Below are 20,253 nucleotides of genomic sequence, written 5' to 3' on the forward strand. Positions count from 1 at the left end.
GATCAAACCGGAGGATACCACAGCAAAATCCAAGCGTTGAACGAAGCTGTCAAGGTCATAACGCGCAGTGTAAGTGGGGGTTCAAGGCCGCGTTCGCCGTACGGAAGTATGTGCATGATTCTCATCCATGTCAATCAAACTCGAAGCCCGGGATAGTCATAACTAGACAACAGATTTAACGCATAATTGTCCGTGTCCATTTATTTGCATGGTTGACTTTTTTTTTTATTTTTTTTTTTTTAGTCATGTTTAGTTTTATTTTATTTGTTGTCATGGGGGGGGGGGGGGGTGCATTACTTTCTTTACATAAAAAGCCACTATTTCATTACACACAATCACAACTCCGCACAGGAAGCAGGCAAGCTGTTGATGTTTGGTAGCCTGCCAAGTGAACATTGGTCATCACGGATTTACATACGCCTGCGTCAATATGCAGTTTTGTAACATTGCAACAAGTGCAGGCGGTGAAAATTGTCGTCCACACAGAGGAAGGGGAACGACTCTTCAGGGGTGATACAATGTTCGTTGATAAACATGAGTTATTTCCCTTAAATAAACGGCTGTGCTGTGAAAATAGTACGTGCTGTGGTGAAAGTGGTTTAGTGTGTGTGTGTGTGTGTGCAGGGCCGGATCTGGGGGGGGGGGTTCCTGGGGTTCCGGACCCCCCCCCCCCCTCCTGGCCATCCAATGTACCACTCAGAGAAAAAAAATGTGGACTTTGGACCCCTGCCTTCAGTTGGAACCCCCCCCCCCCTCAAACGAACTTGGTCCGGCCCTGGTGTGTGTGTGTGTGTGTGTATGTGCGTGTGATGTCTGTGTGTGTTTTGTGTAAGTTGATTTGAGTCTTATTTTGCCCATGTGTTTCGTATGTTTTGACGTTGTTCGATCCTTGTCTTCCAAAACACACACACACACACACACACATACATACATGCACAAACACTGTTTTATCCTACATACGTGAGAGAGACACTCGTGAGATAATCGTTCAAATCACACGTGTGTATATCATGTAAATGAGGTCATGTCAAGAAAGTCTGGCAGGGACCTGTGTTTCCACTGCTTATGATGCCAAAGTCACCGAGACAAACGTCATTATAGAAACAAAATCGCGCTCGCTAACTACCTTCGATGATTGTTTTAGAACTGACACGTCACGCCACACTTTCAGAGTGACGTTTCTTTGCTTTTACGTAATAGATTGCACGAGGCTTTAGAAAAGATCGAGGTTCCAAAACAAGCGTCTTCAATTTAGCTGCCTCGACTGCAGGACATTTTCAGTAAACTACACGTAAGTACAGTATGTAAGATAAACAGAATACTACATGGCTTGCTGTTTTGTACCAGATTTACACACTTTGCTTTTTCAAATAGTGAACAGCTCGCTTTGCTCGCAGTTCAATATTTAAAAATAGAACTCGTGTAAATCTGGTACAACACAGCAAGCCATTTAGTATTCTCTATATAAGAAGAAACTAAAGACATAACACATTCTTGAAACATAAGGGTAATTTTATTAAGAAAAACTATAAATATCAAATGTTAGAAGTTCACCCTCTTGCATTACATTATGTAGCAAGAGATATACAGACACCTGAAATAAAGCTTATATTTTTATAAGTAAAAGTCCTTGTTGTAATATTCTAAATAATCCAAGTCCAAAAATCTCAAGCAGTTAATCAGGGAAAAATGCTTATTGTGCTACGAAAGATGTAACACTTAATCTCATACCCCCCCCCACACACACAACAACAAACAAACAAACAAACAAACAACAACAAAAGAGAAAACAAGAGATGTTGGGAGCATATGGGATACAGGATAATTCATACTCCAGTAGTTGGGTAGGAGACAAGCCCCAAAAGTAACAGACTCACAGCGAGAGCAAACGACATTCTAGCCCTTATCTATCGAGTAAAATACTGGTACTTGAAAAGTGTAAGGCTGCACCGCTATTCTTTAGCGGAGAGCAGGCGTAAGTTCCCAGGTACCATCCCTGGCCATCCCCTCTTCGAGCGCCTGCCATCAGGTCGTCGATTCCGATCCCTGGGGGCACGCACTCGACGTCTCCAGACCTCTTTCTTCCCCCAAGCTGTTTCCTCCCTTAACGCATCCCATCCCTCAGTTGGGCAGCTTCGCAGTCGGTGATCCTGCTGGCGGTGAGCTCACCACATCCTGTGACTCAGTGTTAGGTGGTGGTGGTGGTGGTGGTGGGGAGGGGGGGGGTTGAGTGGGACTTTGATGTGTGATTTTTATTTTTTTCTATATTTTTAGCTGCATTATTTTAGTCATTCATGAGTGGGTGGGTGGAGGGGATGGGCTAGTTCTAACTATGCATTAGATTATAAAATTGTATTCTGTGTAGACCCTTCCACCAGCATCTTAGACCACTCTTTGTACTTTTTCTTTTAATAGATGATTGTCATTTGTTTTACCTCATGTCTGCCCTGCGTGTGATGGTGTGATCGTGACTGCTGTAGTGTGGGCGTGTGTGTGTTGGTGTGTATGTCAGTGAATGTGTGGGCGTGTGTGTGTGTGTGTCAGTGTGTGTGTGGGTGTGTGTGTGTGCGTGATTTTACCAACACTACGCTAAATTCCTTGTGCTTAAAATGTTTTTTTAATGTCACTTGGCTCAATAAATACTGTATTCTGTATTCTGTATTCTGTACCTCATGTACATTATACCATCAAACGACTCTAGATAAAACATAATTATACGAGATAGCTATGTGTACTGGTAAGGCCAAAAAAAAAAAAAGGTCTGTTTACGGTAACATAGGCCCAAAAAGTAGGGTCGGTAGGTCGGGATTTTTTTTCTTTCTTTTTTTCTCCAAAAAACCATATTTTTAAGTTATTTTGCACAAAAAAACCAAGATTTTTTTTTCCCAAATGCCAAAAAAAAGTCTAGGGTCGCGCGAAAAAAATAAGGTCGGTCGGGTTACCGTAAACAGACTATTTTTTTTTTGGCCTAAGGCAAATGAAAAGAAAAAGGAAGCACATTTTTGCGTCGCTCAGCAGTTGAGGCAAGCAGGTGTGGCAACAATACCTCTGGTCCATTTTAAACGCGTTAAATGACGTTTGTATGAATGGAACACTTGTTATTAATAATGGTGACGTGCCAATCTCGTCTTGGTGTGAATATGAGCATATGACGAGTTATAACAAGTAATGAGGCTAGAATAGATCTGTTAATCTACCCTTTTTTTTTTTTTGGACCTCAGTCGCATGCAGGCTGCTTCAACCCTCCTTTTACTATTTTCTTCTTTTCTGTCGTTTTCTCATTTTAATTTTTTTTTTCTTCATTTTCTGGGTTTTTTTTTAATAGGCGGCGAGCATCCTTTTTCATTTTTTTTATATTTTTTTTTTATCGGATTCACAACATAGTACCCGTTCAAATAAAGGCCATTTTTTATTTACAATTACACACATACATTTTCTATTTACAATTCAACTGTTCTAATTAATATCTGAAACTCAGAAATAACGAAAACTGATCCACAACAATTACTTTTTTTTCTAAAAATACTAACACACATTTTCCCAATCAAAATTACGTGATTTACAAACTTTCTCATCTTTCTACTATGTACAGCTTGTGTCTTGATACCCAGATATTATATCCTGCATTTTAAACTTAGCCCTTAATCCAATCTTTTCCTGTATCCACTTTTCTATCTTAGACCAAAACAACTTTACCGGTATACACTCATACAACAAATGTTCAACAAAATCAACTTCCGTACAACATATACAACATCTATTATTCTCTCTCACTTGCATTTTACATACATGTTAATCTACCATACTGCCATTGTATGGGACACAGTAGTCACAAGCCCTGACCTACTAACTTTTAAACCAACAGGACCACATAGACAACATAAACGATACATTCCTTCACAGGTAGTAGTTCACAACCAAGTAGCACTGTTATTCTTTCACGCGAAGGGCAGACCAGTCATACAAGAGAGTTATAGCAGGACGGTGGGCGTCGGGTCGATTAAAGAACCAATCAGCGTCGTCGTGTCGATGAAATAACCAATCAGCTGCACAGGGCTGTTGGCCTTTAAGCAAATGAACTGGCCAAGTTTCGCGTGAGCTGTCCAAAACATAGCTTTGCTGGCGCCCGCTGTGTCACAGCAGAAAAAAGGTACTGTTTCAAATTACCCTACAATCACTAGTTGACACGGTGACAATTCTTCAAGTAGCTCAGATCATCTAGGAACACACACACACACACACACACACACACACACACACACACACACACACACACACACACACACACGCATACACACACAAACACACACGCGTTATACATATTGTGTTGGTGTACTTAATCCCTGCATGTTGCACTTGGTTTTGTGACTGTTGCTTCTTTTTTCAGGTTGAAACAATACATTCTTAGTTTATCATTGCATGCAGAACTGTTTGAACCGGCTCATTTGCTTTCTGGTCTGGGTCGTGTGAGTCAAAGCCTTGTCTGTTATCGGCTTCCTGTGCTTTTTTATGTTTGATAGTCTTCTTCACTGCTATCATAAGTGGTGCATACTGATCACACGAATGCTGATCGTGTGAGTGATGGCCTGATCGTGTCACGTCACTGTTCCAAAATCCATGCAGGTGTGATGCCATTAAACCCATTGGCGTTATTACTTCGTGATGATCTAAACTTTCATCTGGACTGTCTAGACTGTCCTGAGATTGTTCGCGAATTGTTGGCATGTGTTGACTGGCCTGCAATTGTCCGTGAAGTTTCGTACCGAGATGGTCTGTGCTGCTATTCCTAGAGGATTCCTGTTCAACTTCACCGTCGGTTTGAATGACCTTCTGATGTCTAAGATAGCTGAGACCCTCGCAGAAAATGTAATTCCGGACTCTGGTACATGTTGAAGGTGGTCTTGTATCTGGAGACACTCCTGCTCTCTTGTCTTCTTCCTCTTTCATCCTTCTCTTGGCTGCCAGGTAACAGCAGGGCAGGTTCAGGCATAACCAGACAATGGTAGCTATGAGGAGCCAGGTGAGTAGGACACCCAAAAGAACACCCGACAATAGCTGGAGTGGTGTCAGCCCTGGCTTTGACTTTTCCGCTAGAAAGACAGAGTCAGTAAGCTGAGGTATATGTGCTGTCAAAGTGTGTTTAAACGAATAAAAGCAAGAAAAGCAAACAGCGTGCCTTCATCAAAAGAAATGTGAATCAGAAACAGACTATCTACTGCTTTAGCTAAACCGACGTTTTAACCTGATTTCAAGTCTACTGCGTAAGGTGTCTTTCGACAAATCGTTGTCGTCCTGGGCCGGTATGTATGAGCTGAGGATAGCAGCTTAGACCAGGCTTGTTATTCCAAAGATACCGGAAGCACTTTAGCGCAATGCATGAGTCGAAGTTACAGAAAAGATAACAAACCCGTGCATTACCCTCGATCTATTTTTGGCATGGGAATTTCTGCTGCTCTGCGTATGATCCAATAGAGAGATTAGATAGTTCCAGTCGGACATGGTGAACTTGGTCAACCTTGCTTGTTAGAAGCTGACATCCCATCTGGATGCTTCAATTAGATGTCCTTGAACATCTCCAGAGGGGGTGTCACCTTGCTCCACTAATAGTTTGGCCGCCATATTAAAAACAAAATGGCGGACATTGAAACAGGAATGTTCACACATTTTCGCTCATAGTTGGTGTTTGTGGGTACATTTAGTGTCTATTCCTAAGTTTATTATTGTGATAAAGGCGTTGACAAATGTTTTATTTTTGTTGGACAAATGGAAAAGGCGATATTTGACATGTTTAAGTTATTTTGCATATTCCGTATGTCTTAAATCCTTTCAAAGCGGCGTATGGCTGCCTAAATGGCGGGGTAAAAACGGTCATACACGTGAAAATTCACTCGTGCAAAAACACGTGTGTACGTGGGAGTTTCAGCCCACAAACGCAGAAGAAGAAGAAGAAGCTCGTCTGGCATAAAGTGTGCTATTCGTCCTTCAGTAGCAACACAAAGTTGGCATAACTGCGTATACGCCAACAAAGTCCAATATCGAGGAAATATCGGTAGACCAGAGGACACATGATATAACATTTTATGAAAACGTTGACATGAGTTGAACAAGCCTGAGGACAAGACATTATCATAGTGTGCAGTTGCTGACTTGCCTAAGACAGCAGCAATATTGAGAAAAGGTTCCAGGGAGGTGAATATTCCGTTGGCCCATGTCCGCTCATAACAAGGCTCCAGCCCCTGTCTTTGACACCATTTGGACAGTGATCAAGAAATGTCAAGCAATGACAAAACTATTTGAAGGCGTTTGACAAGCATCAGTACTGTGAGGCCAAAATGCTGCAATATGGCAACGCAAACGGAAAAGTTCGAAAGATGGGGGTCTTTCATTTGCACATACACTTTTTGAAGGTGATTGGGCGGTACATGAAATCTTCATGACTTGACGAAATCTTGAGCATTGGAGAAACCACAGCTCCCACAAACAATGCCGACAAACTCACTTTGAAAGCTTCTTTGCCAGTTTTCCACATAACATGTCAGTTCTGGAGAACCTACATGCAACTGGTGTTTGTTCTTCTGCGCTTCACACCATCACTTCGAGACAGTGACTGGCTTTTGTTTCTCTCTTCATTTGCTGAGATGCTCCAATACTTCGCAGAATGTGATCACGTGAACTACAACACATGGGGAATCTTTTTTTCTGGTTGGTGTACATTGATCTGGAAGAGAAGGGAAACACTCGAACATATTCCACCGTTTCAGGAGAGTGGTTGGGAGTTAAGAAGATCTGAACCTGACACTATTTTCCTTCAACACACACTTCTCACCTCGGAACCTGCTTCTGCTGCCGGCATGGAACTGAGCTTATGTGGGTTTTCTTCAAAAGAAACATGCCTTGCAGATGCAAACGTCTCGCTTTGGCATGTGCAACATTGTATCTGTGCAAAGAATATATACTGCAGAAACCTTATTTTACTGAAAGTTGCATTGCTTTGTGAGAGAAAGAAATCCGAAAAAGGCAAGGTTGGTGCCGCCCACTGATCTTAATTTGCAGTGGCACTACAACTTAAGTCCTGAACTGAGACAATCTAGAAATGACTTGTATCGTAAACTATCTTGCACGCGCCCATCCCCCTTACGCCCAAAGTAGGGGGTGGGTGTTTCTAGTTACTTTACCCTGTACTGAATCTATTCCTCATGAGAAATAGCGGTATTTGATCACTTGGTATGAGAATGCTAGTACGATTGTTGTGCAAAAATGACTATACCCTCCGTGTACCTTTCTCTGTGACACAGACACGTTTGTGTGTATGCAAGTGCCTCGCCAGAATGGAACATGAAAACTAACCACAACAATCACTTTGCATCATAGTTTTAAACAAATGCTCATATCACGAATGAAAATGATAACTCAAGATCTGCTTCGTATATCCAGCGTTACGAGCAGCAGCACGTGTGTCTAAACAAAAGTCACAAACTTGCACACACTAAATTATTATAATTGTAGTTAGTTCATGTGTCCTGATCAGAGCCATCTAGCAAAATCCTGGAGAGAGAGAAGGGGTGGGGGTGGGTGATGGTGGTAAGATACGTGTCAAACACTGCGTATTAAAAAAAAAGTTCGTTCATTCGATCTCTTTAAATCAACCTAGGTCGACCTCTTAAACACGTACTAGATGAATCTGTAATTTCTTCGTCCACTTTTGGCATGACTATCCAGACTGCAGTTGCAAAAGAATGATCGCAACGCTATGACCTCATCGCAGCATATTGTTATTATTCACTGGAATTATATCTCAGTATTTTGCGAAGATGTTAACATCTTTAAGAAACTTTTTTTGTACCTTTGTGTGTGTGTGTGTGTGTGGGGGGGGGTGGCGTGGAAGGGATGGGGTAGTTAAAAGGTATTATATCCTTTACACAGTTGTTGACATGAAGTATGGTTGGGCGTTTGCTCGCTACTGGACGCTTACAAGGTAGTTAACTGTAGAAACAAATCTGCATGCAACAATGTGGCAAAGGGCAAGTTGGAATTCTTAGTCACGATTGTACCTTTGTGGTCGCTGTTTTACTTTTTTCAAAGTATGAGAGCTGAAGTTAGGAATCTGTATTTTCGTATATATTTCAAAAGTGTAACAGAACATTCATCGAATCAATGTCTAATGAATCTGATCATCATATCTTCATTTACAATGTATTCAAGGCAAACATTTACTTGTTCAAATGTATCGTTCCATGAAAGAAGAGAGATGAGGGTAGAGGGTAAAACGTGTGTCTACTTTTTGTTTTATGTGTTTCAAAATTGTTTCTGATTCATTAAAAGTGTCACAAGTTATGCTTATTTCCGTTTCTGCATGTGAAGGCATATTGTGTATATTTTTAAAACAACATTATTTTGAAAGAGCAGTAAAGCAGTTTATGTTTTTAACTTTTATTTTCGTTATGTCCTTGTCCATTGTATTGTTTTATTCTTTGTGTGTTTGTTTGTCAATTGTATTTTAAGTAACTTATTAGTGTACAGCACATTTGTTTCATGCTTAATCATAAAGAGTACCATGAACAAGATTGCTAAAGTATTAACAGTTTGTGATATCAAGATTACGATTATTAAACAATAATGTGAACTTCGTTTCTCTTATTTAGATTTAATATAAAATGTGTTTGAAAACATTCTTTTTTACATTTAGTCAAGTTTTGACTAAATGTTTTAACGTAGAGGGGGAATCGAGACGAGGGTCGTGGTGTATGTGCGTGTGTGTGTGTGTGTGTGTGTGTCTCTGTGTGTGTGTAGAGCGATCTTTATGAAATTTGACATGAGAGTTCCTGGGAATTAAATCCCCAGACGTTTTTTTCTTTTTTTTGATAAATGTCTTTGATGACGTCATATCCGGCTTTTCGTGAAAGTTGAGGCGGCACTGTCACGCCCTCATTTTTCAACCAAATTGGTTGAAATGTTGGTCAAGTAATCTTCGACAAAGCCCGGACTTCGGTATTGCATTTCAGCTTTGTGGCTTAAACATTAATTAATGACTTTGGTCATCAACAATCTGAAAATTGTATAAAAAAATAAAAATTTATAAAACGATCCAAATTTACGTTCATCTTATTCTCCATCATTTTCTGATTCCTAAAACATATAAATATGTTATATTTGGATTAAAAACAAGCTCTGAAAATTAAATATATAAAAATTATTATCAAAATTAAATTGTCGAAATCAATTTAAAAACACTTTCATCTTATTCCTTGTCGGTTCCTGATTCCAAAAGCATATAGATATGATATGTTTGGATTAAAAACACGCTCAGAAAGTTAAAACAAAGAGAGGTACAGAAAAGCGTGCTATCCTTCTTAGCGCAACTACTACCCCGCTCTTCTTGTCAATTTCACTGCCTTTGCCATGAGCGGTGGACTGACGATGCTACGAGTATACGGTCTTTAGTTGTACATTTGCTGTTTATGAGACCTGAACTGACAGTTTGACTGAATGTCTGACATATGTAGAGAATTGTTCTACTTCATGTAGAGCAATAACTTACCGCAGACACCCGCTGATTCAAAATAATTATCTGCACACACGCATATTTTTGGTGGCGTTGAGGCAGAGCATTCAGCGTGTGGATCATCGCAGGCTGTACCTTTGCAGGCGCCGCCAGGCCTCCCTACCCCTGGATCTGTTGAAACAAATCGGTTTTCGGTTAAAAGCCTTGCCATGTAAACGATTCGGCTCACCATCTCAGAGCTGATCAGGCTTATACACAAAATACGACCATCCCTCAATTTGGACACATAGCCAAATTAAACATCCTGACTGCTTGCTGAATACTGTTAGATTGTAGGGGGTAACACGTTCAATAAGAAGCCAGAATAGTCAGTTAAAAAAATAATCTGATCAAAATAATCTGGACAGAGAGAAGCCGCGTTGTTGAGTTTTAGATTGGTAGTGTCCAAGGGGAGGCATGGTCTTATTCCATGGGAAAGCCCGGCCTGATCTCAGAAGGTGAGTGGAATTGTTGACACAGGACGGTTTGTACCACAGGCTCGTGGATCCCGATGATATTCCCGCTGGGTCTTGACTGAAATACAAGCCATATACAAAATCACGAGTGTTGTAACCTGTATATCCCATGCATACACCAAAGACAACGTGGAAAACAACAACGCACTGTAGTTGTCTGTGGTGTGTAAAATAGGTGAGCCAGCGAGGTGTGTTCCTTTGCACTACCCTATGCTAAAGCCACGTCGCTGAAGAAATGAAGTACAAACAAGTGCATCCGTAAAGTTGTGTTAAATCTACATTCAAACCACTGTTCGATTTGCTGTGAATTTAGTTTCAAGATAGTAAAGAAAGCACACACAATAGATTTTTCCTTGAATCAAGGACAGTTTCGATTTAGGTTCTGAGTCGGTCCAAGGTCACAGTTCCAGGCTACAGTTGACAAAACCGGTTTGGCTGACTCGGATCCCAGTTCTAGTTTAATTTCTGTGTTGGAGTGTAGAATTACTAAAAGAAACTAACATTTTACTGAATAACTTTCTTTAGATTTAAGCAGTCATTTCATGAACGTGAAATATCTCTCCGAGTTACAGGACCCCAACAGGCTATTTTTGGTGTCAAAATGCGTTCATTTGCGTTTTGGCGTGACTTAGGTTAACCAGACATGTGCATGCCGTAGGAAATTGTTTTCTCACCTTCCCTCACAGGGTTTAGTTTACTTCGGAATCGTTTAGGCCATAATCCGACGAATGTTGTGGCTGAAGCAAAGCGTTTTCGCGTTCCGATCTGGCGGCCATTGTATCTCGAACGTCTGGGAGAGTACGGAAGTGGTGAATTCTGGGTAACATTGTCGATGACGTCAGACGCCGTATTCATTGAAGCAACTTTAGCTGCTGAACCTTACAGTTTTGAGCCTGGGAGTTAAAATCAAGGGTCTGCGCGCCCCGTGATTTGTAATCATTTTTTTTACAAATCACGTTAATGTTCCCGATATCTTCTTGTCATCCCAAAAGTCAAGGCACAAAAACAAAATCCCTTGACTTTTGGGGTAGCGCGACTCCGTTGATTTTGTTTTCTTTCTCCATGTCATTACTAGATTGTCCCGTCGCTGGGAAATTCGGATCACTTCCTCCCAGTGGAAAGCTAGCAGCAACAGAGTCGCGATACCTCAAAGTCAAGGGAGATCTATGGGATTTTTCTTCCTTTTTACATTTAGTCAAGTTTTGACTAAATGTTTTAACATAGAGGGGGAATCGAGACGAGGGTCGTGGTGTATGTGTGTGTGTTGTGTGTGTGTGTGTGTGTGTGTGTGTGTGTGTGTGTGTGTGTGTGTGTGTGTGTGTGTGTGTGTGTGTGTGTGTAGAGCGATTCAGACCAAACTACTGGACCGATCTTTATGAAATTTGACATGAGAGTTCCTGGGAATGATATCCCCGGACGTTTTTTTTCTTCTTTTTTTCGATAAATACTTTTGATATCGTCATATCCGGCTTTTTGTAAAAGTTGAGGCGGCACTGTCACACCCTCATTTCTCAATCAAATTGATTGAAATTTTTGTAAAGCAATCTTCGACGAAGGCCGGACTTCGGTATTGCATTTCAGCTTGGTGGCTTAAAAATTAATTAATGAATTATTTTTTTATAAAACGACCCAAAATTACGTTTATCTTATTCTTCATCATGTTTTGATTCCAAAAACATATAAATATGTTATATTCGGATTAAAAACAAGCTCTGAAAATTTAAATAATAAAAATTATGATCAAAATTAAATTTCCGAAATCGTTTTAAAAACTATTTCATCTTATTCCTTGTCGGTTCCTGATTCCAAGAACATATAGATATGATATGTTTGGATTAAAAACACGCTCAGAAAGTTAAAACGAAGAGAGGTACAGTAAAGCGTGCTGTGAAGCACAGCGCAACCGCTACCGCGCCAAACAGGCTCGTCACTTTCACTGCCTTTTGCACTAGCGGCGGACTACGTTCAATTTCATTCTGTGAGTTCCACAGCTTGACTAAATGTAGTAATTTCGCCTTACGCGACTTGTCTTTATTGTCCCATCGCTGGGAAATTTGGGTCCCTTCCTTCGAGTGAAAAGTTAGAAACAACAGAGTCGCGCTACCCGAAAGTCAGTGAATCTATTATATTTTTTTCTCCATTTCTTTATTGTCCCATCACATTCCACAACTTGGACACATACCAAATCTTGGACACATGACGATATTACCACGTCTTTGACACATACCACAAATTGGTCACATACCACAACTTGGACACATACCACATCTTGGACACATACCACAACTTGGTCACATACCACAACTTGGACACATACCACATCTTGGACACATACCACAACTTGGACACAGACCACATCTTATACGCATACCACAACTTGGACACATGCCATACCTTGGACACATTACAATAGCTTGTACACATACCACAACTTGGACACATACCACAACTTGGACACATACCACATCTTGGACACATACCACGACTAGGAAACATACCACTACTTAAACACATACCACAACTTGGACACATTCCACATCTTGGACACATACCACATCTTGGACACATACCACATCTTGAACACATTCCACATCTTGGACACATACCACAACTTGGACACATACCACAACTTGGACACATACCACAACTTGGACACATTCCACATCTTGGACATATACCACAACATTGCACATATTGGACACATACCACAACTTGGACGCATACCACAACTTGGACACATTCCACAACTTGGACATTTCCACAACTTGGACCACAAGCGCGACTCTGTTGCTGCTGACTTTTCACTGGGAGGAAGCGATCCGAATTCGTCAGCGCTGAAGGAAAATAACGAAATGGAAAAAGAAAGAAAAACAAATCTAATGGATCCCTTGACTTTGGGGTAGCGCGACTCTGTTGCTGCTAGCTTTCCACTGGGAGGAAGCGATCCGAATTTCCCAGCGATGGGACAATATGCTAAATAGAGAATTGTTTTAAACATTTTTTTTACAAATCGCGGATTTAGGTTCGACGTAATTTGTACAATATTTGTACATGTTTACAAACCACGGGTTAACAGCTCAGTTGGAGGTTTAATTGGTGCCAGTGTGTAGACATACAGGCTGGGGGAGTGGCTTAGGAGCGAGCAGATAGCTGTATCGTTATCAGCGTATGTTACTGGAGATTGTTCTTACAGCGGCGTCCGAGTTGAGACGGAAGTGTCCCACCTATTTCGGTGGATAATCGGGGATTAATGTAGAATTGTATCCTCTTAGGTTTGAGGCACACAGTGTACGAGGAAAAAACATTCTCTCTCAAGGGTGGAAGTAAAATGTCTGCCAGACTCAACAAATAGATTAGGCAGCCCATGATCACTGTTGTGATTGTAGTTGAAGTTCTATCGGATTTGTTGTTGGCTATGTTGCTGAAGACGTATAATTATGTTCTCGAATTTAAAGTTGATGTTGTTGTTGTCGTCGTCGTAGATGAAATCAAGGTTGTAACGTGTCAAATCAATCGTGTTCCACCTACAGTTTATCAGTGTAAAGCTGTTGTTGCTGACATCGTAGTTGTTCTTGGTTTTCGAGTTGCTGTCAGTGTTAATGTCGTCGTTGTAGTTGTTACGTTACCCAGTCGGATAGAAACAAATAAAAACTCAAGCCTGAGTCTTTTTTTTTGCAACTCCGAACAGTCGGCAGCAGCACACTCTCTCAGCATGATGTCGGGAGTACGCGCCCATCCACAGCTGCAGCAAAGACGCACACCGAGCGTTGCTACTTTCGCTTCTGGCTCCCCCTTGTGACGTCACAGCCAAGGGCTTGCAGCCGCGGGGAATTTGAAGTCTCGGTAGCAGACGAATTTGGTCGCTTTTTGAGCATGCATTTTGTGTAAAATTAGACTGATGCAACACAAAACCTGAGATTTACTGATCGGTTTTTGCATCTGTAGATGCTTACCTATATCATTAAATCAACCCCAACTGCTTTATCTGACCTTAAAAAGAGCCTGTTATGGTCCTGTAATTTGTCCGATCATGCTTGCGTTGATCAACTCATTCTGGTAGTGTCAATTCTGTCTAAATCGGTATCATGGCCGCTCCTTGAAACTGCGTGTTGAATGCCGTTTGGACTGATTTTACTCCATCAGGATGAAATACACGCTTGCTAAGGTTTTGGATACCTTCATATAACCATGAACGTACTGCAGTGTAAAGCAAAACAGTTGGACATGCTGGACTATGTTGTTTGTTTACATGGTACAATCATTGTTTAATTGAGTGTCGCTGAATTTATCTAAGGTTGCAATGTAGATTTAGAATCAGCGCTGTTGACATTAGTGTGAGTGTGTTTTAACTGCAGACGCTGCTCGCTACACAAGGAAAGCTATTTTACCTTGTAATTGCTATGGTTTTGTCTGTCGAGCATCGTGCTTCTGTTCAAACTGAACTTTGTTTTTCGTAAGGTTAGATGAAACTGTGTTTGGAGAACTCGACCCGCTGTGCAGTTAAGAGTTGTTTCCACTTCATTTTCAGTCTTGCATAGTGTTTCATTGATTCACTTTGTGTCAGTGCAACGTGCCATTTAATTATTGTTGTGTTAGATCAGTGTGCATTTTTAGATCAGTGGTGCAGTGTTCGTGGAAGGGAGGTTACTCCAGCTTCACCTCCATTCAGAACAGCGAGGTTCGTTAATTGCTACATCACTATCAGTTGATTCTTCGCTTTTGTTACACCCCCGGTATAGGGGTGTGTATAGGATTCGGTCGATGTGTTTGTGTGTTTGTGTTCGCATATAGATCTCAAGAATGAACGGACCGATCGTCACCAAACTTGGTGAACAGGTTCTATACATTCCTGAGACGGTCCTTACAAAAATTGGGACCAGTCAAACACACGGTTAGGGAGTTATTGGTGGATTAAAATTATACAAGGACTTATAGAGGCACATATTAATGGTCAAAGGGAAATAACCATTCTCACTGCCACCAACTGAGAAGGTTATTTCCCTTTGACGGGGGTGTTTTTCCTACCTCGAAGGCATTTCTTGTTTTTTATTCTTTTTTGACTCGACCTGCACCCAAAGTGTAAAGATAAACGCTTTGTTTATTGAATGGCATACCTCAGATACGTATCATGGTTTTGTCTTCTGTGAATGTTGTGTTTTCTTTTGTTTAGCCTTGTGAGCAATGCTCTTCAATCCACTAAAACATGTTCGGTGCAGAGTCAAGGGTAGGCAGAAGTATAGTTCCTCGGCCAAACCGGAATCCGTACTATGATGTATTTTTTTGAGCCCATTATGTATTTATTGAAGCCGAAATATACAACATATATATATACCAATAGTTGTATTACAGAGACAAAGAAGCAGCTCATGTATTTAGTGTAATTTCTAGTCGGATGCTGTGGGTTCATTGCGTGTGTGTGTGTGTATGTGTGTGTGTATGTGTGTGTGTGTATGTGTGTGTGTGTGTGTGAGTGTTACTTGATGGGGGAATGTGTGTGTGCGTATGTGTGTGTGTAGGAATTACTTGGTGAAAGTGAGCAAAAGAGTATACATGCGCGTGTGCGTGCGTGTATCGTATGTGTGTGTGTTCACTGAACTTACAACAATCTCCCCCGGTGACTCCGTAGTAATTTGCATCGCACTCGCAGGTTCCGTTGTTCGCCGAGCACGTAGCGTGTGCTCCACACTCTCCACCTGAACCATCGGTACACGCAGCGCCTACTTTGGTCGATGTCACATTCACTGTCAGATTGTACAATCACACAAGGAATATATATAGAACCATAGACATTTATTCTTTAACTCTTTCAGCCCTGCTATTCGTTGGTCATTACTTCCCCTTGTTCCTGCCTATCTTAGTACTAAATATACCCTTCATTCCTGGGTTCTTGAAGAAATTTGCTCAATAAATAGGGTGTTTCAGTGTAACACAAATGTGTTTAAAAACAATGAGTCAAGGTACGACAACTATATATTGATGTAAAGGTAATTGAACAAAGAAGCTCTCTGTCATGTTTTAATGTCATTGTCGCAAACAGGGGGACATACAGGTGTTGTGCATGTGACAATTACTGTCAGGGTGACAAACACACAAATCAGGCCTTCTTCACACACAAACATGCTAAAGAACCTGAAACGTGCTTGTGTACTTACAGTTTGATGACCACATTAACCCAGCCCAAGTATATCCAAAGCATGCATATTGTCTCATTCACTTAAAGTCACAGAGTTTTGAGGTAATTTTGCTCTCACAGTCACGATGTACGTATCCGCTGTAAGCACACGTTTGTTTCCTGAATGTACAACCCAAAATGTTACTAATCCTGCTTACAAAACACATATACTTCAAGAGGATGTACTGCACATTATCCTACATACGTGAGAGAGACACTCGTGAGATAATAATTGTTCAAATCACACGTGTGTATATCATGTAAATGAGGTCATGTCAAGCAAGTCTGACAGGGACCTTTTTTTCCACTGCTTATGATGCCAAAGTCACCGAGACAAACGTCATTATAGAAACACAAATTGTGCTTGCTAATTGATGAATTTTTAGAACTAACACGTCACGCCACACTTTCAGAGTGACGTTTCTTTGCTTTGACGTGATAGATTGCACGAGGCTTTAGAAGAGATCGAGGTTCCAAAACAAGCGTCTTCAATTTAGCTGCCTCTACTGCAGGACATTTTCAGTAAAATACACGTAAGTACAGTATGTAGGATAAACAGAATACTACATGGCTTGCTGTGTCCTACCAGATTTACACTCGTTGCTTTTTCAAATAGTGAACAACTAGCGTTCGCTTGCAGTTCAATATTTAAAAAAAAAATCGTATAAATCTGGTACGACACAGCAAGCCATGTAGCATTATCTATTTATATACACCACCACATGTAAATAATTATACACTGATGACAAATGTCTCTTTGTCACAGGTAATTAACCTGTGTAAAACGTGAAGAGTTGAAAAACAAATGCTCATTTTCATCTTCTAGCTTATCACCACAGACACTGTCATTTACTAACACATTTGCAAGCTCTGCTCTCTCCTCGTTTAGTTAACACAGATCAGCATGATTATCATACACTTTATCCTCTGAAAACGTATCACTGTCACTGTGTGTCCCACTCTCTTGCCAACTTTACAACTACACAACCAACTGGTCAGCACTGTTCATATCTTCTTCTAACTCCATTTCTGCAAGCGAAAATGACTAATTAGGTGCCAGGTACTTTCCCACATCCAGTCACATACCAAGAGATGCTTATCACAACATTCCCAGTCCTGCTTGCAGTGGGGGAGGTCAGTGAAGCAAGGCCCATGTGACAGAGATACCGTTATAACCGCTGTAGCGGTGGGCAGGAATGAAAGAGGGGTGATTTCATAACCGCTGTTGAGGTTTGCCGGGACGAAAGAGTTAATTTGATGAGCTTAGTGTTTTTTTGTCTTTTTAGAAACTCAAGTGTTCCAAATAGTAATGTATAACGCTTTGCTCTCTCTCTCTTTCTCTCTCTCTCTTTCTCTCTCTCTCTCTCTCTCTCTCTCTCTCTCTCTCTCTCTCTCTCTCTCTCTCTCCCTCTCTCTCTCTTTATTTGTATGAAATATTATGAAATATTTTGAAAGAAAAGGGTTGAAGTTATCACTTGTTCGCCATGTCTTGTTATCAGAATGTGTATTGATTATCAGTTTTAGAACGTGTCCATAAGCAGTCTGCTTGTTAACTTTCTTAATGTTGTAACTGTATATAACATGTATACAAGAAATTAATAAAAACACGCTTAAACCAAACGCTATATTGTAATCGACTTAAGAAATGGTCATGCCAATAATACATGATAAAGAATCCTGAAGGTATCCCACAAACGCTATACTGTAATCGACTTAAGAAATTGTCATGCCGATAATACATGATACAGAAGGAGTCTTTGTGCACTAACTGCGGCTACGGTTGGGGATCGAAGTTCACCAACAAATGGAAATATACTAACTAAAATACGGTGGGTAACATATGACTATTCATGTTTTCAGCAAACGCCACCCAAAGCCGCTTTGGCCGGGTAGAAATTCCAAAGTTACCAAGTCTACTGTGGTCCTTACATGTGTTAGTGTGTGTGTGTGCGTGTGTGTTTTAGTGTATGTGTGTGTGTTAGTGTTTGTGTGTGTGTGCGTGAGTGTGTGTGTGTAAAAGAGAGAGAAATAGAGAGAGAGAGAGAGATAGAGAGATAGAGAGAGAGAGAGCGAGCGAGAGAGAGTAAGAGAGAGAGCGAGCGAGAGAGAGTAAGAGAGAGAGAGAGAGAGGGAGAGAGAGGGAGGGAGAGAGAGAGAGAGAGAGAGAGAGAGAGAGAGAGAGAGAGAGAGAGAGAGAGAGAGAGAGAGAGAGAGAGAGAGAGAGAGAGCGAGAGAGAGAGAGAGCGGATTTGTCCTTCGCTGGGGGTACGCAGTGCCTTGGCATTGCACCTCTACTACATGTGTATACTTGTTTAAGGAACCACAGCACCAAAGAGACACAACTATGAATATTGACATCATGCCTTTCGGGATGTCTGTCAACTTTTGATTGTGTAACTTGGCTTAAACGTACCGCAAGAGTTCCCTAGGCTTCCCGTTGTTCCTGCGTTGCACACACACATCTCGGACCCGGCGTCACCCGCACACGTCATTGTGTCGTCACACGAATCTGTGTCACTGGAGGTGCAACTATGGCCAACAGTTTTTTCTGTAATAGCCTCTGAAAATCCAATTAAGCATATTCGAAAAAAATTATTGAAGGCCCATGGTAGAAGCTTTGTGGTTGTGATTTTTTATTGAAAACACAGTATTCAAAACAAAATGTCGACAGACTATGACCAAAGTGCAATATCCACTGACAATTTAGCAAAGCATCCCTAAAAGAATATTAGGCCACACACAAAAAATAGTCTGTTTACGGTAACATAGGCCCAAAAAATAGGGTCGGTAGGTCGGTATTTTTTTTATTGTTTACAAAATTTTCCCAAAAAACCCCCATATTTTTAAGTTTTATTTTGCCAAAAAACAAAGACTTTTTTTAAATATTTGTTTTTCTTTTTATTTATTTATTTTTCATTTTTTTCCCAAATGCCAAAAGAAAGTCTAGGGTCGCGCGAAAAAATAGGGTCGGCCGGGATACCGTAAACAGACAATTTTTTTTTTTTTGGAGGGGGGGGGGGGGGGGGGGGGGGGCCTTAAAAGACAACGACAGAAGTTTTGTGATTTCTGAAAATCAAACAAACCAATGAAAACAGTTTCTCGAAAGACTAGAGATGAATAGTAGCAATCATCATTTTCACTGAAAGTGAAGCAAATATAGACTCACCGCATGTCCCAGTGTGTATGTTAAGCTTAAAATCAGCATTACACAGACAGATGAAGTTCACGCACTGAAGGTTGGAATTAACCACACAAGGTGTTGTGTCTGAGCAGGACCCTCCGTGCAAAGCTGTGGAATCATTTAGCTCTGAAATCAATGAAAAGTGTGGTCAGTCCATGGATCCTTAAATCGGTCATTCAGCCAGCCAATAGTTAATTCCCGAATAATCTTTGCTTCAGTCATTGTTTCAATCAGTCAGTCAGTCAGGCAGGCATACGCTTACTCATAGTCCTTTGTATAATCACAAATGGCTGATTTGCTACTGTTTTGCTTTATTGCGTAAGTACGGGAGCGTGCGCGTCCTCCCTCTTACCACTGTTGAGTTCTGGCATGCGCTCCACCCCCACCCGTCCCCTGTTGCTGTTTGACATGTGTCTTACCAAATGAAAAATGACGATCATGCATTAAACAGATACTTCCCTTGCCTCTTAACCCTACTAAAAATGACTTGTATTGTGACGTGACAATGTTACATATCCATGTTTTCGGAAGTAAGCGGATTATTAACCCTATCTTTGGGTTACAAACGATTCTCATACATGCTCTTAAGTGGGAAAGTTAACCAAAAAGGAAGAAAGAAGCTATCACGACATGGATGGATTGAAGATGACTCGGAAGATGCTCTGCAAATGAAGACGTATTTTTAGAGACACACCCCTTATATTAATATAATAACAATACTACTACTAATAATAATAACTGGACATTTGTAAGTGCCTAACCTATGGCTCTAGATAGGCCTTTTACAAAAGAACATATGCAAAATAGAACAACTAAATGTACAACCTACATTACATAAAACAATACGGACATAAATCACCACATGTACTGTTCACACCAATCA

At 40.8% G+C, this 20,253-nt stretch overlaps 1 protein-coding gene across 1 annotated transcript; it reads right to left on the reverse strand.

Moving 5' to 3' along the window:
* Positions 1 to 2,975: 2,975 nt before the first annotated feature.
* On the reverse strand, positions 2,976 to 19,491 carry LOC138973561 (uncharacterized). Its single transcript, XM_070346276.1, has 5 exons — positions 19,356 to 19,491; positions 18,603 to 18,749; positions 15,618 to 15,758; positions 9,539 to 9,673; positions 2,976 to 5,090 (listed from the first exon to the last, which is right to left on the reverse strand). Exons 2-5 carry the CDS (start codon positions 18,679 to 18,681, stop codon positions 4,405 to 4,407), a joined length of 1,041 nt encoding a protein of 346 aa, XP_070202377.1. The 5' UTR covers positions 18,682 to 18,749; positions 19,356 to 19,491; the 3' UTR covers positions 2,976 to 4,404.
* Positions 19,492 to 20,253: the final 762 nt, after the last annotated feature.

Source organism: Littorina saxatilis, linkage group LG8 (assembly GCF_037325665.1).
Source record: "Littorina saxatilis isolate snail1 linkage group LG8, US_GU_Lsax_2.0, whole genome shotgun sequence".
In the NCBI taxonomy this organism is placed as follows: Eukaryota; Metazoa; Mollusca; class Gastropoda; order Littorinimorpha; family Littorinidae; genus Littorina; species Littorina saxatilis.